This window comes from Chroicocephalus ridibundus, chromosome 1, assembly GCF_963924245.1.
Source record: "Chroicocephalus ridibundus chromosome 1, bChrRid1.1, whole genome shotgun sequence".
NCBI lineage: Eukaryota > Metazoa > Chordata > Aves > Charadriiformes > Laridae > Chroicocephalus > Chroicocephalus ridibundus.
Genome location: NC_086284.1, coordinates 70,035,592 through 70,061,624, shown reverse-complemented (window position 1 = coordinate 70,061,624; position 26,033 = coordinate 70,035,592). Strand labels below are relative to the sequence as shown.

At 41.7% G+C, this 26,033-nt stretch overlaps 1 protein-coding gene across 1 annotated transcript; it reads left to right on the top strand.

The window, feature by feature from the left end:
• Positions 1 to 1,340: 1,340 nt before the first annotated feature.
• On the top strand, positions 1,341 to 25,901 carry SLC5A7 (solute carrier family 5 member 7). The gene is made up of 9 exons (XM_063347804.1): positions 1,341 to 1,372; positions 2,124 to 2,346; positions 9,006 to 9,119; positions 12,167 to 12,322; positions 16,197 to 16,345; positions 20,896 to 21,039; positions 22,925 to 23,078; positions 24,300 to 24,517; positions 25,243 to 25,901. Exons 2-9 carry the CDS (start codon positions 2,169 to 2,171, stop codon positions 25,867 to 25,869), a joined length of 1,740 nt encoding a protein of 579 aa, XP_063203874.1. The 5' UTR covers positions 1,341 to 1,372; positions 2,124 to 2,168; the 3' UTR covers positions 25,870 to 25,901.
• The last annotated feature ends 132 nt before the right edge of the window (positions 25,902 to 26,033 follow it).

The following is a 26,033-nucleotide window of genomic DNA, read 5'->3' as shown; positions in this document are numbered from 1 at the left end:
AGTTATGTATACTTGTGGGCTTTTTATTTCTACTTTTCCATCCTTGATGAGCCGATGGCCCATCTTACCTGCGTCTCAAGAGCTGACAGTGACTGCTGCAGCTCAGCATGATCTGCCCCTTGTAAAAACTGGGGCAAGGGCACGTGTGGGTCCTCTTTGCACATGTACCCTTACTCTCAACACTTAGAGGCTCATTGTTGAGCATCATTTGGAGACAGAGAGCAAGAGTCCTTTCATGGGAAAGCTAATATTACCATAGCTCTGCAGGTGAGGTTTATAAGAGGCAAGGCAAAAAGGGAGACCTCCAAGAACTAGCTGCTCCTGCAGCTGGGAAATGTGGCTGGACGTTCAACCAGGTTTGGAAGGGAGCTGTGGGGAAAGACCGTCTTGACCAGCCCCACATGTGGCTGTGCCTTGGCTTCATGCTTTCCCAGTTTTAGGCCCAAGGGTGGTGCGGGTAGGGTGCCAGGGAGGGCAATGAGAGCCCAGAGCCCAGCTTCCCTCTCCCCACCTCTTGCTCTCTCCCCTTCCTCCAGCCCTCTTTCCCGCATGTCTCTTTTGATCAGCTCTTTCTTGTCCTCCCTGTTCCTTCCTTTCCCCCTTCCCCCCCACCCCCCCCCCCGCTATTCCCTTTTCTCACCCCAATTTTCGCTATTCCCTTTTCTCACCCCAATTTTACTTCCTAACCCTGTTTCCCTGCCATGACACGACAATCACTCTCCCTTGAGTCATCCTTACTTCCCCCCAACGTCCCCTAGCACTCTGACGTCTTTCCCCCTTCCTCCCCCCAGCTCTGACGGACACGGTCCTCTCACCCCACTCAACCCTCCTCCTTTATAAAGGGATTTTCCTCTTTTTAATCCACGAGACCCCCGCCGCAGCCTCAGCACCGCCGGCACCGCGGGGGGAAGAGACGTTCCTGCCTTTGCGCCTTCGCTTCCCACCGCCCTCGCTCCCCGCTCCCCCCCCACCTCCCCACCCCGCCAACTCCCTCCCAAGCGGGAAAACCCCGGGGGGAGGCAAAGCCCCCGGCGGCTGAGTCCCGACGCCGCCCCGCGGGATGGGCGGCCGTGCCCCGGGGGCTGCGGGGCAGCGCGGCGGCGGAGCGCAGGTGGGGCGGGGGGCGCCGCTCCCCGACGGCGCGGAGCGGGGAGCGGCGGCGGTGGCGGCGGCGGGAGGGGAGGCGGGCGGGGGGGGGAGACCCGCCGCGGGCGCGGGGCGGGGGTGCGCGGGGGCGCAGGGCGGCGCGGCGCCTCCGCGGAGTGCCGAGACCCTCACCCCCCGCCCCGGTAGGTAGAGCTTGCTCCGCGCAGGGCTCCGCGCAGGGCTGCCGGGGAGCCGTCGGGAGCGCGGAGGGGTGTTGGAGGCGCGGGTGGGTGGCGGCGGTCGGGGGGAGGGCTGGGAGGGGGCTCCGGGAAAGGCTGGGTACCGGGCAGCCGCTGCTTATGTCGCCAGGGGGTTTTTTCCTATACCTTAACATTTCTGCCCTTCGACAGCTTTTAAGCTTTCCTTTACTTCTCGAATTGCAAACGAGAATAGATTAATACTTTTAATGCTGGACAATTACACGTTGCGTAAAAGAAAGCGCAGATTTTTAAACGCGGGAGATGATAGAAAGAGGAAAAGACAGCATTCCAACACAGAGACTTAGAAGATGTGTTTTGCTGTTGGTAGCTATTACTTATCCATAGTTCTTACCTAACTTAAAACAGTTGTGTGGCTTGTCTTCTAACTGAATAGAGACTTTTATAACAGCCCACATGGACATGATCTTCTGTCCTATTCCATCTACCAAACTATTTCTCGACTGGAGAGTTCACAGACACTGGGGACTTGGTGACACTAAAATAATTCAGTGCTCAGTAACTGATTCCTAAGACTTGTGTAGCTTTCAGCCACACCATTCGTCTCCCATTGTAATCGCAGGTTACAATTGTTGGTTGTTGCTCCACAGGCATTTTAATTGTCATGCAAACTTAATTTCAATTACATCTGAAATACTCATTTCATAAATTCACCAGAATAGTCTCTTTAATAGCCATCTGCGCTTTCTTTGTACGCTGATTCTAAAAAGCATCTTACTGGGTTTGTTAAAAGCAGGCGTATTACTGCATTCTCTCCAGAGGTCTTAATGAAATAGCGATCAAAGAAACAGTCGGGACTTCAACATGGCTTTCCATGTGGAGGGGCTGGTAGCCATAGTTGTATTCTACCTGGCTATCCTAGCAGTTGGGATATGGGCTGCTTGGAAAACCAAGAACACCGGCAGCGAAGGAGATCGCAGCGAAGCTATTATAGTTGGTGGAAGAGACATTGGCTTGCTAGTTGGTGGATTTACAATGACCGGTATGTAAAAAACGCCTTTTGTTTTTTTCTCTAACTAGCGTATAACTTGTCGGTTTTCAGTCTGAATGAAGAAGTGGAATCTGCATGTTGAATAATGCAAAATGAAGAAAATATAGATATACTTATTTCCAATTGCTGCTAACATTTTCTAGTGAACAACCAAATGTAGCATCTATATAAAAACAACAAATATTTTAAAATCATACAGGAAGAATGTATTTCTTATTCCTTGCTTTCGTATTCATCTGTAGATCAGATATGTTTGGGAAGAATAGAATTTATATAGTTTAATAAGAAATACAGTTTAAAAATAACTGTTATTGTTGTTAAAGCCACCCAAATGGGTGATATATTTTTGTTTAATCTGAGTAAAACAAAGTTTATCTGTAAAAAGGTGGGGGGGCAGGGGGTGCAGCATCAATTAAGTTTCTAAAAGAAAATTGGCATAAATCCAAACTTGTGATTGCACTGATTTTGGCAAGCTTACTTTGTGGATTCTTTTAGATTCTTTTGCAGCAGTTTGGCAAAATAACACATTGCCGTGAATAGTAATATCAATAGGAAAAGCCTGGGTGAAGGGAGAGTTTTTCACTAATTCTGTAAGCAGTGCTGTATGACTCCCAGAGCCAGTCAAACCAAATATCTTACCTGGGTAAACAGGATATTCACAATATGGTCCAAAATCTCAAGTCTTACAGATAACATATGGGACTGGAACAAAAATGCTTTATAAGGAGAGTGAATTGGCCCACCATTTTTATTTAAGCAATTTAGTTTTTAAGTATGCTTCATTGGTTGGTGGGGTTGGGGTTTTTTTGTATTCTAAATCCTATTCAAGCAAAGCCCTTTCAATTGCCAAATTGGATTTATCAGGTTATATTTATGTTTTGCTGTTTTGCCCTGCTCTGGTTTCACAATTATCTAGTAAGTAAGAGACACATAAAAACGTGGGCCAAAATTCTGTATTCTTTAATCAACAGAAATTCGTATCCTCTTGCAGGGGCTTTTTGTTCATTCAAAGACTGAGTATTTGGGTATTGAGTAAAGAATGTTTGTAAAAGTCCATAAAGTTTGAATACAGGCATATGTTCTACTTTTAGCACTTTGCTATAATTTACTGTATCACGTATCCGTTGGCTACTGAAGCATCAGATATGACGAGATTCTGCTCATAGCAAGAGCTGGTTTGACAGCTTTCTGCTGAATGAAATGTTTTGAAGAGCACTGAAACCAGAATGTTTTGCAGAGATACTGCTTACCACAAAACTGGAATCATTAGACGGAGGGAGTGGAGATGAAACAAGACATTGCCCGCGCAGGTGGTTATGATGAACAGCTTTGCCTGTGGAAGAAGACACAAATTTTGGTCTCCTTAATCCTATTTTACAGGAATATTTTTTCATAGCAGCTGAAGCAGAGATGAGACTTGGACTGAGGCTTCCTATATTGCAAGCTATTTCTATGGCCACCACAATTCACACCCACACACGCTCACGCCATTTCATGCAACTTCTAGAGAGGGCATAGTATATCATCTCTGCGGTAGAACATCAGACTGATCGTAAAGCCTTGGCACAGCCTAAACACTCATGGATTTTATACTGTTAGGGTTCACATACTTTCTCATGTCTGCCTTCCCTAAATACGGCAGTTAAAGCTTGAGATGGCAAGTAAATTACACTTTCGGTTTTGGGAAAGCACGCGGGGCACACAAAGTTAGGTGTGGGCACAATTCTACTGAATCAGGGTTTATTTTGAGTTTTGTCTCGGTGAGGATGATTGAAATACTTAGTTTGTAAGCATAACAAAATAATTGCTGAGGTAAGCTGATCAAAATCCGCACTAATTTTTACTAAATGGTCACATTACTCAAGGCCATATTTGCTTCTTTACTAAACGATAGATATGCAGATTTTGCACCTCATAACCATGCCGCCAGAGATATACTGCTATTCCAACATCATCTTATTTTTTAGAGCTTTAATTGTCTAAATATAAATTAAAAAGCAAAGCTTATCCCATAAAAGGAAACTAAGAAATTTTTAAACATCTCCAGAAAGGGTATTGTTCATATGGACATGAAGTACTTTGGGTTGTAAGATAAGGCCTAATTCTGTCGTTCTTGCCTGAGACAAACATTACCGTGTTCCATGGGTATTGGCTACGAAAATGGTAGCAGTTTCTGGGGCTACTTGGTGGGGAGGATGAGAGAATTGAGCCTATAAATTTAAAATCAAATTCACAGAATAAGCATCATGACTTCATAGGGACGGACTCAAGATTCCTGAGTAATTATAGCTGATATTCTAAATGGCATTTAAAAGCCCTAAAACAGGCACACTCCGTATGAATAATGGCTGTGGACATATTTGGATGTATACTGTGGTCTTGAAGAAGCAGCTGTATCAACTAGCTATTGAAACGCCTAAACACAGAGCCCGTTAAAGGCTGAGTGTGTCTGCAATTATCAAAACAGAAAGAGTGAGAAGCTTGAATTCTGGATGGATTGCAACAGCTCATATTAAAATGAGCTGACATAGTACCATAGTAGACATGCCTTTAATCTGTGTATTATTTTTATATAATTATACTTAAAATGTCGCGTTGAATATCGGCATTCCTTAATTTGTGAGTGAAATTCTTAGGAAGCGGTATCTGCAACAAACTTGAGTCTGTTCTGATTTTGGCAACTGAGTTTAAACCCCAAAGGAAATATTTGAGATGACATAATCAAATGCTTACAAACACAACCAAAACGGTAGTCATCTATTGATGTCATTTATTCATTTTAGTTGAATGGAGCTATGTGTCCTTCCACAAGAAAAAAAGAAATACTACAAAATCCTATTTTTCTGTAATCCTTAGGTCAGGATTTTCATTTTACAGAACTTGGTGGGTTGATTCAATAATTAGAGTGGTCAGACAAGGGATCATTCACAAAGGAGTGCCAAAAAATCTGATTTCCTATTATATATCAATATATATAAAGAACTCTGAGGTTGATTTCTGTGTTCCTCATATGAACTGGGAGCAGAAATGCACTCCATATCCTCAGTATTTGTCTGATCGTTTTTTAGGGTGCATGCTTTGAATGGATTTTGGTATTTGCTGCATTTTTTGTTCCTTCATACAGCAAGCAAAGAGAGGATTAAAATAGATTACCACATGAGTGTTTCCGTAGATTATTAAATTTTATGTTCCTTTTGTCTGATTTAGAAAAAAAAAAGAATTTCACCAAAAAAGGTATTAAACTAACTTTAAATTGTGGCTTAGCACACTGAGGATCAGAAAATTAATATCTAAGGTTGAAATCCCATCCTATCGTACCCCATTATTTTTTTTCAAATGTATCTACTGATGTCAGTGTACATGCTGACTACCTATTCATCCCCTCCGAAAAAGCCATATAGCACCTTCCTCCTAGAGCTCTGGGGTCCTTGGCAGAGGTTCCACAACAGTCATGTGCACAGAGAGATTTATCAGCAGCTATTTTTCAAACCCCAATCCAGAAATCAAGAAATATAATTGAAAAGAAGTGCTAAATCCTCCATGACACCTTACCCAGCAATACCTGTCTGCAGGGCATTATTCTTGTCCCCAGCCAGGGAGGGCAACGGCCCCTGCAACATCACACAGAAGGGAAGTGACCTGACTCCCTCCAGAAGAAAATAAGGGAGCTAGGCATGGCGCCCAAGTGCCCCGTGGAGAACACTCATCACCTCAGTAGCAACCCTAGGCATATCGATGCCAGACAGTGAAGCCTCCTTGCACCATGGCTGCAGCAATGCTGGACATCTGTCCTTGACTATGACATATTATTCCGCATCTGGAAGTGGGTATTCTTCATGTAGAATTCATGCTCATGTTTTTTCTAGGGAAGGAGACAAATACAATTCCCTTTCAAAGTATTTAATTTTGTTATTGTATACAGGTGCTTACAACCTATTCCATAAGTTTATGCTGCTTGAGACACAGTAGGCAACACACATGCCAGATAGTCATGGACTCAACGGTCAATGGCTCAATGTCCGGATGGAGATAAGTGACGAGTGGTGTCCCTCAAGGGTCTGTATTGGGACCAGTATTATTTAACATCTTTGTTGGGGACATGGACAGTGGGACTGGGCTCCCCCTCAGCAAGTTTGTGAATTACACCAAGCTCTGTAGTGCAGTCGACACGCTGGAGGGAAGGGATGCCACCTAGAGGGACCTTGACAGACTAGGTGGTGGTGAACCTCATGAAGTTCAACAAGGCCAAGGGCAAGGTCCTGCACCTGGGTCACGGCAATCCCAGGCACAAATACAGGTTGGGCAGAGAATGGTTTGAGAGCAGCCCTGAGGAGCAGGACTTTGGGGGTGTTTTTTGCTGAGAAGCTCAACATGAGCCGGCAATGTGCACTCGCATCCCAGAAAGCCAACCGCATCCTGGGCTGCATCAAAAGAAGCATGGCCAGCAGGTCAAGAGAGGTGATTCTGCCCCTCTACTGTGCTCTGGTGAGACCCCACCTGGAGTACTGCATCCAGTTCTGGAGTCCACAGCACAAGAAGGACATGGACCTGTTGGAATGGGTCCAGAGAAGGGCTGCAAAGTTGATCAAGGGGCTGGAGCACCTCTCCTGTATGAGAACAGGCTGAAGGAGTTGGGGTTGTTCAGCCTGGAGAAGAGAAGGCTCTGGGGAGACCTTATAGCAGCCTTCCAGTACCTGAAGGGGCCCTGTAGGAGAGATGGAGAGGGACTGCTTATCAGGGAGTGTAGTGACAGGACAAGGGGTAACGGTTTTTAGTCTGAAAGGGGAGATTTAGATTAGACATTAGGAAGAAATTCTTTACTGTGAGGGTGGTGAGGCACTGGAACAAGTTGCCCAGGGAAATTGTGGATTCCTGCAATCCCTGGAAGTGTTCAAGGCCAGGCTGGATGGGGCTTTGAGCAACCTGATCTAGTGGGAGGTGTCCCTGCCCATGGCAGGGGGGTTGGAACCACATGGCCTTTAAGGTCCCTTCCAACCCAAACCATTCCAAGATTCTATGATTCTGGGACTCTGGTAACTGAAGTATGATATTCCCACCTTCCTTAATTCACACTGTCAAGCACAAAATCCCAAATGTCTGACAACTTCTTATGTAGATTTTGTATCTCTGCTCTTCCCATCAAGGATCAGTGTTCACCCATCTTCTCCATGTGGTCCTACATGGGCATCACTCACCTCTTGTCTTGTCTCTGTAGTGCACAGTAGATCTTGATACCTAAAAGTATCAATAACAGGGTTCCTTGGGTCACTTCTTTTGTGTCAGATTTTCTCTGCATGCACATCCCTCATACAAGCCTATCATACTATTCCCAACAACAGAATGGTCCCTTCCTGCGCTTCAAAATGCTGGAAGGGGGACAAGTGTAATGCTCTTGTTGCCAGAGATCTTTGTTTCTAAAGCCACGGTGTAATTTAGCATCAAGTTAAAAAAATACTGTCTGGTAGTATTTGAGACATATCACAGCTAAGTGAAAAGAGTGGTCATTTAGATTTTCTTGAAATTTCTTTAGGAATTTTAATTAAATTTTCTTCGTTTGTGTTTAGCTCCAATTGTTTGTCTTAAACACAAAATCAAGTTTGCTTGTATGATGGTGGATGCTGGGAGAATTCTGAAGAATGCTTAGGAAAATTCTTACAATTGTGAATTTTTACACAAGAAAGCCTGAACTACTCTAAGAAGGCAAGGGCTTCTGAGGCAAATCAGAACAGCATTGCAAAAATCTGGTACTTGTAATGTTCTGCCTGCCCTTGTTCAAACTACAGACTCAGATTCATAAAATTTACTCATTATACATTAGAGAAAATCAAGAACTTTTTGCATGGAATCTGCAAACAGGAAGAGATAAACCTTATTACGTAATTTGTTATGAATTATTTTTGCAGATGTAATCAAAATGCATTTCTTTCATACATACCGTAGGTCCCAATTACCAAATGTAGGAACTTCCCTTCAGGGAGAGAATCAATTCATTCCAGGTCTGAAGCCAGTATATTGAAAATATTGCTGTTTTTTAGAAAGATAAATGAGAGATATTACAGATAGCACAGTTCACTTCTGGAATATGTCTTCAGGAAGCACAAAAACAAATAAGCCAAAGTTTAAAACTTAAATAGCAACACAGAACCATCACAGCTCCTTATGGAAACATAGCATTTAGGGAAACCGGTGTTTACTATGTGCTTTGTGTAGCCAAAATTTAAAATTTAGCAAGGTTTTAAAGGCAATTTTAAACTCTTGTCTAAACGCAGTTTTCCCAGCTGGGGTGACTTTATCACTGTATGTTTGTTGTTCTTCAGATTCCCCCATACATCTCTCCTTCATTTGGACTAACACAAAGAAAATGGTAACGATGTGCTTCATTCATTGTAAAAAGTAGTGGGGGACTCATCCCTCACATCTTCACGGGCTATACAGACACTTAGACACATTGAGGATTGCCACAGTCCATTGAACTTCTTTTTTTTGTATGTTTAGATAGTAAGTTTTTCGAATTGGGGATATCTTTTATAGAAGGTTGCCATGTCTTGTACAGGACATATAATAAAAAATAGCAATATTATAAGTGATGACAATTTTATTGTATAATGTCTTTGTGCACATTAAAGACTTTTCCATCTCTTCTTTTTCAGCCACATGGGTTGGAGGAGGTTACATCAACGGGACAGCAGAAGCTGTGTATGTCCCAGGCTACGGTCTAGCTTGGGCTCAGGCACCTATCGGATATTCCCTTAGTCTGATTTTAGGTAAGCAATGAACTAAAGCTAATAGTCTCTCATTTTAAACAATTCTGGTGACAAGTCCATCATTTGAAATGAAACAACTAGGGTCTGATAAAAGCATACTGAGGTAAACTGGATCCCTTCTCCTGATAGATTTGGCTTTTAAAAAGGGAACCAGAAGATCGCTATAAATAGTTTGATATCTTGAGTTTCCTGAATGCCTTGGCAAGACCTATTTAATTATTACATCATAGTGATCTATGGAGGTCACAATAACAAAGGTTTTGTTGTGGGATTTTCTTGTAATTATATATGCTAAGTTTTATCCATTCACATTTTCCTTAAGTGCCTATATGATCTGGAACATAATAGTATCAGGGCACCTATAAATCTTGGAATTCAGGAGCAGCAAATATTCTTTCAAGTTAAGAAAATGCTTATACCTTACAGATCTTCACCAAGGGTCTAACTAACTTGTGTAATTTTGTGTAGGGAGTCAGTAGTAAAACGAGTCTGTTTCCTTAAAATTGGACCACTCGTCCTCTTGAATGAGGTACGAAACTCCAAATCACATGTTAAAATGCAAATACACAGTCCTACTATATGCAGGGTCAGAGTGTGAAATACAGGCAGGATTATAATTTTTAATGCTGTGGCCTCTAATTCTGGAAATGTAGTCTCAGAAGTCCCTTCGTTTTCTTAAAAATAATAGCAATAAAAAAATTTCTCACTGTGTCTCAACCACATGGAGCAGCTCACAACAAAAGTGCTGCCTTGTGAGCCATGATATTCATCATTCACCACAAAGTTGTCAGCTACATCCTCTTAGTTTGTGAACAGATCGTGTCCCTAAGGCAACAGCTGATGCAACAGTTTAAAAAGAATGTGGTTACAAAAAAGATCCAGTGTTCTTCATCTTTCGTTAATGTGGCTGGTGTATTCTCCTTTCTAATAATACTTGACTTCTCAGTTTATTTTGAGTCTTTTCTCATGGTCCTCCCACCTAGTTTGTCCCTTTCTTTTCTGTGGTTGCTTATCCAGGTCTTCTTGCCCTTTTCATCTCTTCCTATATACGTGGATTGCCCTCCCGACTCTTTTTTCCCCTCGGAAACACCTTCATATGACCCGTCCTGGTTCTCCTCTCTTCCCAGGTAGAAATGTTCCCCATCGTAGGTACTCCTCTCTGGCACATGCGGGCCAGCTCCAGTTCCAGTAGTAGTTCCCATACCTGAGAGCAGCTTTATTTCCTGTAAAGAAAATAATGGTAGATGTCTTCCTGGAGATCAGTTGATGTCATTGTGAGATGATGAGGGTCATCATCCATTGATGTCATTAGGCGGTCATTAGGATCATAGCCACAGGCATCTTCCTGACTCTTAGCCTCTGTAGAATTGATACAAGTAAATAATAGCCAAGAAGGGGTTGAGCTAGCCTCTCCCCTCATTTCCAGCTGTTTTTAAAGATATCCAGACTTTTTTTCCTGGAAATTCTCATGGCCACTGCAGAGAAAAGAAGTCTGTATCATGTGGCCATGTATCTCTCTGCAGAGCACAGAGGAAAGCATTTCTGTGGCATGATCTGTACACGCAGGTTTGTGAGGAGAAGTTGTTTATCCTTCTTTTTTTAAAAAAAATAACCAAAATTATAAATGTAAGGCTAGAAGAAATATTACTGCTTCAGAATGGAAGGATTTAAGACCGATATAATCTCCCTTTTAGTTCAATGTTGCGCTGCATACCACTTTTTTCCTAATTTTTCAAGCAATTTAGATTTCCTTTGACATATGCTTGAACATCCTAATAGATTATAATGCTAGTGACTCTTTTTTTCTTCTTTTAGTTGTCTTTTGTAATGATGATGTCACAAGTAGAATAGGAACAGGATCCATGACCAATCCAAGAATAGTTAAAAAATGCTGTAGTTTCTGCATCCAAACAACTTGCCTAAACACAGCATTACCATAAGCATTATAAATAAATTGTGATTGGTAAGCCAGTACCTTCTGTTCAGGGAACTTAATGAAATGAAGAAATATGAGTGATATAAGGCAATACATAGAAATGTGGAAAATCTGCTGTACAACACAACGAATACATTACATATCTTGTGATGAGGAACCTAAGTAAGGGTCACTAAATACTGCACAGTAGATTTTATTGGGAACTGACCGATTTTCCAGGTTTTTTAGCTGTACCTTATATATTGCATTTCAGCAGTTTTGCTGGGGTAGAAGTCTACTTAGTTATATCATGTACAGAACTCAACTACACAGGTTTCCATAGAAGGGCTCTTTCAGCTTCCTGACACGTGTCCTTTTTTTTTCCCCAGAAAGAAAGAATTTGAGGACTGTGCATTAGAAAGGGGCAGCCTTTGCACTTTTATGTATATATCCAGCCCATATGCCAGTCAGGCAGAGCAGAACTGCAATACATCCAAATTCCTGAACACGAATGAGTGGAATAAGTGTCTGACAAATGTTCAGGGAGCCTGACACCTGCAGAACCCGGAAGGCATCTGACCTACCCTGTAGGTGTAATAAGGTTGATTTAAGTATACATTAAAAATCTGAATTGTCCTGAAAGAATCAGATTTGCTGTGTGTGCGCTAAACCGTGTGTGAACTCATATTTCTAACCCAGGAATTCCAGACAGTTTTATTTTTTGAGCAGGACCATGTGAAAATTCATGCTGGATTCTGGTCTAAGAATGAACAGGATTAGGTAGAAAAGCCATTTCCTTAGGCTGATACAAAATTAGACAAAACTCTGACAGCATCCGTAATGGCAGATTAAGTAAACTGAACCAGACAACATAAGAGAAACTTATTTTTCATCATCAGATCATAGACATTAATGGTGTGGATGTGTTTACGTAACTGTAGACAGATGTAAGGTAAGAGTTCTTAGAGAATGTTTTAACTGTATTTATTCCTTTAAAAAAAACCCCAAAACAACAAACAGTAATACTGACATTTTTGTACCCTTAACCTTTATCTGACAATCAGTGTTTCACCCCTTAATGACAATGCTTTTCTCCACTGCTGCTGGTGTCTTATGGTACTTTTCTTTGTAGGTGGTCTTTTTTTCGCAAAACCCATGCGCTCCAAAGGCTATGTGACAATGCTAGACCCTTTTCAGCAGCTTTATGGAAAAAGGATGGGAGGGCTACTGTTTATTCCGGCTTTAATGGGAGAAATGTTTTGGGCTGCTGCCATCTTCTCTGCCTTAGGTAAGGAATACGCGGTATAAATATTAATTTATCACAGGTGGAAAGGATAAATCAGAGATGCATTAAAATTCTGGCTTCAAATGCTAACTATCCTACCCAAATGATTTGGAATGTGACAGTTCTCAGACCCATGCTAATTAGTAATTAAACCCGGTAATGGTACCCCATTGATTATTTTGGTAATGGAAAGACACGCAAGGTATCTATTAATTTTCAGATACCTTTAAGTTGTCCTTTTTCAAAGAGTATGAAAAGAATTAGCGAGAAATTTCCTTTAATTGTGAGGTTGACATGAGTCATTGCAAGTGTCCCTTTTATGTCAAGGCTGACCCAGCTTCTCTTTTACACCACTGAGATCAGAGAAGCCAGTCAAAATTTCACTTAAAGATATGAAACATTATTGCCAATGCATCTAAACAAAATAATCTTTTGCATATAGGACACCTTCATATACAGAACTCTCCATAGCACAAATAATAGAGGTAGAACAGACGCTGATCAATAAACCGAAGTATTAATTCTAAATGGCTTTCTACACAACAAAATGAAGAAAATACTTAGGATTCAAGAAAGGATTCAGAGAATTAGTAGAACTATGACTCAATAGAAAATCACCCAAGTACTCATCCAGTTCTGAAAAAAAAATCAGTTTCCAGGGTTTTTAATTATATTTCAGGCCTGAATTTAGCAATCCCTTCAAGAACTGAGAAAGCCCTTGAGTTGAAGCACCAGTAGTTGACTTTTACCAGCTAATCATACTCAGTGCACATGCATGTGGTAATGCTTTCTAGCACAAGCTATTTTAAACAGAAAATAAACTTTGAAGGTTATCTCCAACTGTGCTCTGATGAACTGCAGAGCAATGGGGAGCTTGTTTACCACAATTTCATCACAAAACCCTTAAAGGACTAAGAACAAACTACATGCTGAGGTGATAGGAGTTGAATAACTTGAAGAACACTCTGAGTATTTGGAATATACTTTCTTTTTGATTGAGGACAAGCTAATCTGTGATATTTCAAAGCAAATGGTACGAATTCCTTTCTAGTAGGTTTATATTAACAGCTGACAGTTAAAGACTGTCAATGATTATAAAGGTCATTGGGGGTTTTGATTTTAACTATTATTTTAACTATTCTGTGAATAGATCTAGTTACGTTATTCCTCCTGATTTGCACACCTATCCTCACTGATAAGTATTTAATCCTAGTTCTCTTCACTTCTTGATTGTCCTTATGATAGTCCATTCTGACAACCAGAAAAACAAGCAAAGGGGGCAGGAGGTCTGCATGGATGAGAAGGAGCTCCTGACTAGTCTCAAACATAAAAACAAGCATTCAAGAGGCAGAAGCAGGGAAAAGTCACCTGGACAGAATACAGAGACACTGTCCAAGCATGCAGAGATGGAGTTAGAAAAGCCAAAGTCTGCATGGATTTGAATCTGGCCATGAAGGGCAGCAAGAAATGCTTCTACAAGTACATAAATTGGCAAAAATGTAGGCTCTTATTGAATGGGACAAGGAACCTGGTGGCAAAGGATATGGAAAAGGCTGAGGTACTCAGTGCCTTCTCTGCCTAATTCTTTGCTGTTAAGGAATCTCAGGACCCTGAGAACCTTAGGAAAGTCCGGGTCAAGGAAGGCTTGCTGGAGGAGGATCAGATTAGGAAACATTTTAACAGAGTGGACAGATACAATTTCATGGGACCTCATGGGATGCATACCACAAGTGCTGTGGGAGCATGCTGGTGGTATTGCAAGGACACCCTCAGTAATCTTCTGAAAATGTAGTGATCAGGGATGTCCCTGATGACTGGAAGAAAACAAATGTCACCGCTGTCTTCAAGAAAGGCAAAAAGGACATTATGAGGAACTAAAGGCTGGTCAAATAATCCTGGAAACTACTGCCATACAAGTGAAGGTCAAGAAGGGAACTGGGAGGATTTATGGAAAGGAAATAATTCCTGACTACCTGAGATCTTCGATGCTGAGATGAATGGCTTGGTTCATGAAGGGAGAGCAGGGCATGTTGTGATTCCAGCAAGGGCTTTTTACACCATCTCCCATAATATCCTTATAGACAAACAGATGAACTTCAGACTAGATAAGTGGACAGTGAGGAGGATTGAAAACTGGCGGAACTGCTGGGCTCAGAGGGCTGTGACCAGCAGCATGGAAGCCTCTGCATGGCCAGTCATCATTGGAGTACCCCAGGGGTCAATAATGAGTCCTGTGTTGTGTAACACCTTCATTAATGACCTGGCTGATGGGACCAAGTGCACCTTCAGCTAGCTTGCAGAAATTAAAAACTGTGAGGAGTTGCTGACAGATCAGATGGTTATACTGCCATTCAGAAGGACCTCAACAGGCTGCAGAAATGAGCCAACAGGTACCTCATGAAGTTCAACAACGGGAAATGCTGAGTCTTGCACCTGGGAGGAACAACCTGATGCCCCAGTACAGGCTGGGGATTGACCAGCTGGAAAGGAGGTTTGCAGAGAAGGACCTGGGAGTCCTAAAGGGTAATGAAGTTGACCATGAACCAGCAGTGTGCCCTTGTGGCAAAGAAAGCCAATGGCATTCTGGGTTGCATTAGAAAAACCGTTACCAGCAAGTTGAGGGACATAATCCCTTCCCTCTACTCAGCATTGGTGAGACACATTTGGAGTGCCAGGTCCAGTGCTGGGCTCCCCAATAGAAGAGACATAGACATACTGGAGAGAGTCCAGTGAAGAACCACAGAGATGGTTAAGGGACTGGGGTATCTGGCGTATAAGGAGAGGCTGAGAGATCTAGGACTATTCAACCTGGAGAAGAGGCTCAGGGAGATCTTATCCATGTGAAGAAATACCTGATTTTGCAGTGGAGGGAGTGGAATAAAGAAGGCAGAGTCAGACTCCTCTCAGTGCTGCCCAGTAACAGGACAAGAGGCAATAGGCGTAAATTGAACTACAGGAAATTCCATTTAAACTTCAGAAAAAACTTTTTTTTACAGTGGAAGAGGTCAAACACTGGCAGAGGTTGCCCAGATAGGTTGTAGAGTTTCCATCCTTGCCAGTATTCAAGACCTGACTAAACATGACCCTGAGCAACCTGCCCTAGTTTGAGTGGGGACTTGGACTTAACAATCTCTAGAGGTGCCTTTCAGTCTTAGCAACTCTTTGATTCAGTGAGTTAGTTTGTGGAGACTGGCAGCTTAACATTGTGCTTTCTTCTCTATAAATGAAATCTGCTTGATGGTGCTTGAAGAAGTAATTGGTTTCTAGGTCGATGATGGAGGATGGATTCCCCATTTTTCAAAGAAACCCACCCTTTTCCTGTGTAAACAATTGAAGGGCACTTTCTAAAGTGATCAGTGGACAATTATCCCTATAGCTGATGTGTCTTCTACCATTCCTTCCTTGGTTAAAATGGGCTAGCTCAGAGCATAAGTGAGATACAGAAGGGTGTGATATGCTGCAGCAGACCTCCCATAGCCACTACAATGACACACTTGCGTGTGATGCAGCTGAAACTCACCCAGGGAGGCTTCAGCTGTTGGTGTGTGTCTGCTTTTCCCCAGGCAGAACAAGAGAGCGTAGTCCTTCCAGACCTCGAGCAGTAAGGGAAGGCTGTTGGGACCCTTCCTTCCTCCACTTGGTAAGAACCTGAAACATGACAGATGCTGAACTTAGACCAAAAGGAGACTTTCTTTTCCCACTCCCTTCACAGGTGCAGAAGGGGTGTGCAGAAAATAGGGGAATATCTTCACGCTGTTGCTAAGTATCAGATTGCATAGCAAATCAGCACCTGTATGTGTAATTTAACAAAGGTGAGCCTTCTCATCAGGCATGCTGTGACATATAGTAACATACAGTGTTTTGGTTTTCCCCATAGGTGCCACTATAAGTGTGATCATTGACATTAATGTCAATATTTCAGTCATTATTTCTGCCCTGATTGCAACTATGTACACACTTGTGGGTGGACTTTATTCTGTGGCCTACACCGATGTAGTTCAGCTCTTCTGCATCTTCCTGGGACTGGTAAGTTTGTCTTTTTTCCCCTTCTTTGTTGAGGATTTTGCCCCACATGTTATGATGATTGCTAAGACCCATTGCCCATCTTTGGTTTTGGAACTATGTCTTCACTGAAAGCATGGAGAAGGAATACCTCCACTCGCAGAGCCCTGACTTTAAAGAGTCTGTATTTACATCAATATACAGTCAGTGCTTCAACAATAATGTTGACAAGAGGCCCGATTCTTTTTCCAGCTTTTTTCCAACCGATCTCATAGTGCAAACACTCTCATAATATTTCTGCTGAGTATATATCTAACTCAGGATAGGACTGGATCTGACTCCTTCCCTATCCATAGGACTGTGGCACAGGCACTGGAAGGAGGCATCAGACATAGGCAGCAGTCAGTAGAGCAGTCCAGAAACACTGGCATTGGACCTGCAGAGCTGATACTCTCCTGATTCTCTTTTCTGTAGCTGTCACCTACTCACGCAGCTTAGTTAACCTCCTGCTTTAAATCACCTTCTTGAGTTTGCTCTCATTTCCCTTCATCATCCTTGAAGACCATAGTATAGGAAGTGTCACCAGAAGACCTTGCTCTTTGCATACCCTGTTGTGACTATCCCCTCATCAACTATCAGCGTTGTGCTAGTGGGTAGCCTTTTCTTTTATTTACTGCTGTTCTTTAAGCCCTACTCTGAAAAACTTCAATGCAACAGGGCTCAGATCACACAGGTGCAATCAAAGAAGCTGCTGTCTTTGTTTGCCAGTGGTAGTAATAGATGGTCACAGGTGTGCAAAGATCTGAGACAGGCTGAAATAAATGGGGTGGCTCAAAGTGAAGGAACTGAACGGCACCTTGGGGACCCAGAGTTGTTTCTCTGCTTTCACCGTAGTTCTTAGGCAGCTCTGGGGAAATTGCTTCAGCCAGAGCTCACACAGGTGGTCACTAACCAACCCTGTGTGCATCCTCACTCTGTGGCATCCTACCGTGAGGCCTATGGCCTTATTTGCAGAAGTGCTAAGCATTCCCTGTTGTAACTGACTTCATGGTAATGGTGCTAAATACCCTGGAAAAGCAAATCCAAGTTTTAGCTGGCCACCTCAAATGAGAAATTATTCTAGATCTTCTTCACCCATATCTTTGTCCTTCACCTGCACAGTAGTGCTCCTTCCCTAACATGCATGTTGATATTTGTGAACCACTCAGTTTCTACAGATGGTGTGCATTACACCAATTCCCCAAATTGTAGATAAATCAAAATACAGAAATGCTTTTCCAATAAGAACAACTCATGCACTGCTAAAGACCATGATCCCATGGGAATAACAACATGTGATCCTGTATTAAAGGCAGCATGAACCTGACAGGGAGGGGAAAAGCAAATGAAGCTTGTATAGCAGTATTCTAAATGGTTGGATCCGTAGCTTTAATAATGTTCTTTTAATTCAGGTTGGGCTTTTTATGTAATTTCCCATTTAAAATAAACAGCAATAATGTCATGTAGGGAGACCCATATTCATAACCTCAAGAGTCATCAGTGGGGCTGGAAGTCTCAGATAGCATCTCAATGGCTATGTTCTAGGTGAGGCAGTTTTAGATGACATGGGACATTTTCGCAGTAGGTGTCACAGCAGAAGATGTCAGGGGCTCAGGCATCCCAGCTTCCCCTTCAGGCTCTGGAGCAGCTTGTATTCCCACCGGAACAGAGCTTTCATTCCTCTAACGTCTGTTCCTCTCCTGTTCCTTACCCAGGAGGGGATGTTTGTTCTAATCACTTCTGTTTCCTACCCTGTCTCTTCATTTCAGCCACAGCTTCTTCCTTAGACTTCCATAACGTCTACCCCAGCCACTCCACGTACTTCCCTGGTTTTCTCCTTACAATCCCATGTAGTCTCTCTCCTTCCCTCCTCACTCTTCTGTACCCACATCTGCAATTCTCAGCTCTTTGTCTTTATCTTGCCACATCAGTCTTTCCCTGATCCTGCACTGTAGCCCCATGTCATGGTTTAACCCCACCACACAGTCGCTCACTCACCACTTTCCCACACAAGGGAGGAAAAGAGGCGAAAGGAAAAAAACTCGTGGGTTGAGATAAAGACTGTTCAATAGAACAATATCAGAAAAGGAAAAATAACACTAATAATAACAATAATAGCAATAATAATAGCACCAGACACTCTCACCGCCCGGTGAATTGGCACCATCCCAAGCAGTGGTAGCGGATTCCCACCCCCCTGGCTAACCCCCATTTATCTACTGAGCATGACATCTATAGTATGGAATATTTCATTGGCCATTCCATCATTCTGTCTATTCTTTTATAGGAAGCTGAAAAAAAAAGTCCTTGAATAATGTAAACATCACTTAACAACTAAAACCACTACGTATTATTGACATTCCTTTCACAGCAATCACTAGAAAGAGAAATTCTTTCCCAGCTGAAACCAGGACACCCTACTATTTACTGACTCTTCATCTCAGCTTTATTATTAATTCCCCATTCTAAACTCTTTGCCACCATGTAGAAGTCCCTTTTTTCTGGTTTCCAATTCCATGAGTTCTAGGTCCTTCTGTCTACTTTCTACTTCTACCCCTGAGTCTCAATTCCCAACATAAAGTTCCAGTTTCTGCTTTACTTCCACAAGCCTTCATTTTATTTGCCCTCCATTCAAAACAATGGATTTTCTACGCGCATTAGAAAGGGCTCAATGAAGAAATTGGATCTCTGTCTGTATTAAGCAAGTTAAACAGTACCAAGGTGAAAAACACGGGATCATCTGTAGTGCTTAATAGTTAGCACAGTCCTAGCACTGTTTTGGCACACATCAACTCGTACTTTCCCAGATAATCCCCAGGAACAGTTGAGGGATGTCCTTTTTGGCAAGGAAAGGACTCTGGATGTATGGATGCAAATCATGACATGTCGGTAAACCACAGGGCTGGAGAAAGTGTCTTGACTTGTTTTATTTACTAGTATAGAAGTAGTTCTTGAGACCACAAAGAGCTAGGTTACTGTCAGGAACTGGAATAGATTACAAAAGCTCATAATACATTTGCAATACAGTCCCTACTAAAACCTCGGCTGTGGCATGCAGGTTGCAGATGGACCTTTAGAAATGTACCCTACTGAAAATCTCAGCCGAGTAATGCGCAAGCTACAGTTCTTCAGAAGCTTGTCACTTGGACATGTTTGAGATTTGAGATGAAAATCCACATGATATTCTTGTTCCCTATTAATTTCTCAACAATAAGAGTATTAATATCCATTAATTTTGACAATATGTTTATTTTTCTTTCATAATATCTTGGAAACAGTTGAAACATTTTGGTGATCTTTCCCAGAAAAGCCCAAACAGACAGTGAGAAGGGAATCTTTCTGCCCAAGTGCTTAAATTGGCAATATCTAACTGAGAACAGAATACTATGGTACATGATAAACAGCCTGCATAATAGGCAGTACAGCAAATCACAGAATCACAGAATCACAGAATGATAGGAGTTGTGAGGGACCTCTGGAGATCATCTAGTCCAACCTGCTTGGCCAAAGCAGGTTCACCTAGAACAGGTTGCACAGGAGCCTGCAGGCAGGTTTCATATATTCTTCACACGTTATTGCAGTAATTGTGCAACAAAGTAGAGGAAGATGTTTGATTTCTCCCCTCCATGTTCCTGTTATCCCATACACTTAAATGTGATCAGTTGGATTGGGGTAACCTGTGTGTTTTGGATACCATTGGAGCCTTAAGAATGCAGTGCTTGCAACGGTCTATTCCATATAGCACAAAGCCTGGTTTTCATCTCAATAGGAGCTACTGAGGTTCGTCTCATAGAGAATTAGTGAGTTACACCATTGCAAAATGAGTTGGCAAGTATATGTGCAAAAAGTCAGTTGGTGAAGGAAATGAACCTGCTGTCTGAAACTGTCTCTGAGAAGGGTTTCTCAATTGATTTTTTGGTCTAGATCAAAAACAGAGAGACTGAAAATAGTCAAAAGCCTAGAGTGATATTACCCTCAAGGTAGAAAAGTGCTGTAACACTGGGATACTGGGTGTTCTGAAGCAAGAGAGATGGAGTTCACCAACAGCACCCCTTTCTTGTCATGATACAGTTTTGTGTTGAATTAAAAACAAATCCTCAAGCCTTCAGGTGTGTTTGTCATGTCTCATGCCTGTATACTGGCAAATCACGATGCTGTTGCACACAAGTTTATATGTAGATGTTTCTCTACAGTGTGGTCCAGGAAAGGATGTAAAGAATATGTGTAGAGTTTAGGGAAAATAAAATGAAGACATATAAATGCATCTTTCCTGCTGATTTTGTGATATACACTGGTTAATTCTCTGCTCACACTCACCCTTTGCAGAACAGAGGTAAGCTATCCATTACCAAGCTCTCTGGATTTCGGAGATGTTCCACCAGCACATAACCCAACTTTTCTGCAAGTCAGCTCGGCAACTTAGCTGTAAATCTGTAGCATGCAAAAAGAAGAAAACCAGATCAATGTTAATGTTAAAATTTCACAGATTTAGAATGCTTTCTTTAGACCCGAACAGTGTTACTCTTTGGTTACAGTGGATCAGCGTACCCTTTGCAATGTCCCATCCTGCAGTGACAGACATTGGGCTCACGGCTGTGCACCAGGTGCACCAAGCACCTTGGCTTGGATCTATCAACCCACTTGACATTTACACATGGCTGGACAATTTCCTTTTACTGGTAAGTGATGGCTTGTATGAAGGAATGAAGCATTTGAGCACTCACACTGTGTTACTGTGACAGCTGAAAATAATAGAGAGTCTAGTTAAGAGTTTCCAGCAAACAGAAAACTTTTACCCTCTTGACTTCTGCTCAATATTTCTGCACATTTGAAGGATTTCAGTGAAATATCAGTAGAATATTGGAGCGCAGCTGTCAAAGTCAGCATTGCCAGGAATGCAATTTAAATATCATCAGGCTGAAAGAGTTGACTTATGCTAAAATTAATTAAAAGTGTGCAGCTTAACTGATGTCATTGTTGGCAGAGGCATTTATATATTGCAGAAGGCAATAAATATGTTACACAAATGATTAAATATGCCTTAGGTGCAGGTGATGTAGAAAAAGCTTTGCAGAGATGGATGGATAGATGAATTCATACGTGCACACATGCCAGAATGAACTGAGGGCTTTCATTATTTAATGCCTATGTATTACACATGGGATTGGTAGTTATTAAGTACTTTCCATTGGAAGATCTAGCAACACATGCTAACATTTTCCATTCTCAGTGTCCCTGAGCAACTCTACACTGTTTTTACTATTATGTTGTACTTTGGGATTCCTTTCTCTTTTTTTAAAAAATAATGTTAACCAAAAATGTTCAGAGTTTTCTGATAATTGGGCTATTAAAATATATTGTTTAATCCAGCTTAAATTTTTTAGAGATTCTCAGAGAGCCAAAGTATGTCATGAGCTCAAGCAGCTGTATTCTGTCTGGTAAACCATAAGGTTTAATCTCTGCTGATGACCAAAGGAAAGCTCTGATTTTGACAAATCGTGACACGTTTTCATCGTGTTTATTTCATTATAGCTCAAGAAATTGGCATATGCTTGGAAGCTTTGTTAAAGGAACATTCTTAAGACTGCAAAGGAAAACAGTGATAAATAGCAAGTCAAAATCAGAGTTGCCTGTGAAACATTCATTTGGTCCCTGTGTGTGCATGAAATGTATGAAACACCTGTATACACACTACTTGGTCCAAATGCCTCCTGCCTCATTTAGTGTGTAGAACTGGACTGTGCACATTTAGTGAGCAATTTGCTTTATTTTCATTCCATGCTATTTAGTCATAGGCACTTATTTACTTAGTGGAGACTATTCAAAACCTGCTCTCAGGACAGAATTGTTAGTACTTGATTTTTAGCCTTTGATAATAATACTCTTGATAATACTCGTTTGTGTCATATTTTGCAGATATAATTTTAAGTCTAATCAGGATCTTCACTGTTATACACCCAAAACAAGAGAATGGTAGCCACCATAAAAGAAAACTATTTTTCTGCTTTCTCTTTAATGTCTATTGGTATCATGTTTGCTTAAGACAGTGGGAGAATAATTTTTCAGATTCTTGTGTTCAACGTATACAGAACACGTTGCCTTGTTTAGATGGCTACACACATTCATACAGGAAGATAAAATCTTGCTTTCAGATCCTATCAGAGTCTAATCTACCTTTGGCAGGGGGAGGGTAGTGGAGGCCAAATTCTTCAAATATGAAATATGACAATAGTATTTTATAACATTTCATAAGGCTTTATCAAGTATTTATACAGCTCACAGTAACTGGAGATTACAGAGACTTTGTAAGTGCAAAGTGTTGTTACAAAGGAACAACTTGTCCAAAAGAATGGGATTTAAGTGGACTTACAGAGGTTTGACATTACTTATGAGAATGGAAGTTACAGCTATTACTGACTGACTGATATTCAATAAATAAATGAAAGAGCAGTAACACGGCATTCAGCATTCAAGTGATGCTTCTAAACATGCTCTCTATATGGCAATAGCAAAAAATTCCAGAGTTAGCCCCCGGTGACGGGATGCTTCCCATTGTGTTTGCAGACATTAGGAGGAATCCCGTGGCAAGCATATTTCCAGAGAGTTCTTTCCTCATCTTCTGCCACATACGCTCAAGTTCTGTCATTTCTGGCTGCTTTTGGCTGTCTTGTGATGGCTCTTCCCGCAGTACTCATTGGTGCAATTGGAGCATCTACAGGTAAATGATTAAAAATAAAAAGCACAATAAATGTAAAATGTAAAATAGTACAATAAACATGTGAAAACGTTACAAAGCTTAATCTAGCCAGGTGACATCATTAGTCAACTCATGACTTCTTCAATAGGAGACTACACTGAAAAATACTATAGAATATTTCTCTCAGGGGAAATTGCTTCTACCCCAGTGGCTGAGATGATTAACTCATTTTTGCACATTCTAGATATCTACAGATGAAACATTTCTATTTAATGTTTGAGTTAGTTAGATTATGGTACTTTTATTTGGTCCTAACAGTAATAATGAGGAGCAGCTGAGGGAGCTGGGGTTGTTCAGCCTGGAGAAAAGGAGGCTGAGGGAGGACCTTATCGCTCTCTGCAACTACCTGAAAGGAGGCTGTAGCCAGGTGGGGGTCGGTCTCTTCTCTCAAGTAACAAGTGATAGGATGAGAGGAGATGGCCTCAAGTTGCGCCAGGGGAGGTTTAGACTGGGTATTAGGAAAAATCTCTTCACCGAAAGGGTTGTCAAGCATTGGAACAGGCTGCCCAGGGATGTGCTGGAGTCAACATCCCTGGAAGTATTTAAAAGATATGTAGATGTGGTGCTTAGGGACATGGTTTGGTGGTGGACTGGGCAGTGCTAGGTTTACAGTTGGACTCAATGGTCTTAGGGGTCTTTTCCAACCTAAATGATTCTGTGATTTATCAGGAATTTCTTATCTTGACAAAAACATCTTTGTCAAGGTCTTTGTCATAGTGAGAGTGATCCCCATCCCAGTGACCGTGTAGCAAAACCGTTAGAACTGTTCCGTTAGAAATGTTTAACACATGGCTTTGAGCCTTGAGTCTGTAACCCAAGAGAATAGTTAAACACATCACAAACAAACATGGATCCGACTCGTTTTATTGAGGAAAATGACATTCATGAGCAATGCAAAGTTTTAATGTTAAACTTCCTACTGGATAACTACAGGCCATGGTCAGACTTAGCTTAGAGGTAAGGAGAAATGCTGAGCAGAACTAAATCTGCCTAACAAAGCCAGTGGGACACTGCCTTTCTGAAATGCCATCGGTCTGGCCCTAGTCTTGGCCCTAGTTTGGTCTTTAAATGTGAATGAAAATGTTGCAATGTGAGTAGCTCACTCACTACACATAAAGTCAAGAGATGCTGTAGCTGATGACTACTAATGTTACTAATAACTTACCGGTGTCCATATTGCAGCCTGGAATGAGACTGATTATGGTGTCCCTGACCCCATGACTAAAAAAGAAGCAGATATGATTCTACCGATCGTGCTCCAGTACCTTTGCCCCGTCTATATCTCATTCTTTGGCCTTGGCGCTGTATCTGCTGCTGTGATGTCGTCAGCCGACTCTTCAATTTTATCAGCAAGTTCTATGTTTGCTCGAAACATTTACCAGCTTTCCTTTCGGCAAAATGTGAGATAACATTTTCATTTTTACTTTTAGAGAAAATTTTAGGTGAGAGCTTAACTAGGTGATGCATAGACTGTAATTTCATAATGAAACACCTCTTTCACATTCCTGTGCATGACTAGAAAAAGTATAGCATTTCATTCCTAAACAGTGTATTGAATAATCCCAAAGTCATAAAAATATTTATGGTTGTGACTGACAACAGAGGTGAAAAAGCTAGCTCAGGGGCGGGAGCTTTCAAGAGTTTGTCTCATGGCGCTGCTCTTAATTACTGCTGCAACCATAAGTTTTACTTAAATCCTTAACAAAATGAGACATCTTTGTGAATTATTGATTTATCAGGAAATCATTTGACAACAGAATGGGCTAGTGAGTCGGAGTTTTTCTCAGGAAATGGAGAAGAAATTCTGATGCTGACAGTTTTTTCTGGTTGAGCCATATTGTGCTTATATTTAAAAGTTATTTCTAACACTGATGTTTTTTTCTTTCACACTTTGTCAGACTTATGCTCAAAGATTAACGGCTTTGGGAATGGCAACCATAACCCTTAGGGTTTTTTTCTCTGTGTGTGAGATGGAGATAGAGACAGAGATATTCTTCTGTAAATATTATTGAATATGTCATGCAAAATTTCCTTTTACGATGCAGTGTTACATATATATGTGCATAAATGTAGGCATACATATATTGCCCAGAAAAAGGCGTCTAACACTGCCCTTTTTTTGCAGGCTTCAGACAGGGAAATCGTGTGGGTCATGAGAATCACCGTTTTTCTGTTTGGAGCGTCAGCAACAGCAATGGCACTGCTGGCTTCATCGGTGTACGGCCTGTGGTACCTCAGCTCTGACCTTGTTTATATCATCATATTCCCCCAGCTCCTGTGTGTGTTATTTATTAAAGGAACCAACACCTACGGTGCCATTGCAGGATACTTATTTGGCCTTGTTCTCAGAATAACCGGAGGAGAACCGTACCTCTACCTTCAGCCCTTGATCTACTATCCTGGCTGCTATCCGGATGAAAATAATATCTATATCCAGCGATTCCCATTTAAAACACTCGCAATGCTTACCTCCTTCTTTACTAACATTATAGTCTCCTACTTAGCCAAATACTTGTTTGAGAGTGGGACTTTGCCACCAAAGCTGGACTTCCTTGATGCTGTTGTTGCCAGGTACAGTAGAGAACACATGGACAAAGCAACTCTTGTAAAAAGTGACAATATTGTATTGAACGAACTCGCGCCTGTGAATCCACGACACAGTCTAACTTTGAGCTCAACTTTCACAAACAAGGAAGCCTTCAATTATGTTGATTCGAGTCCAGAGCTGTCCAACACTGAAGATGATAATTAAAAAATCTGGTAGCCACAGGCAAAGCAATGCGAAGCAGGGTATTCTACACAGAGCGGTAAGAGGCATTTTATCATAAGAAAAGCAAGAACTGGGAATGAAATGCAGCTGCACAATTCTTTAAGTTGTTTCCAGGAGCAGGAGTATCCCGTGGGAGGAACTCTTTT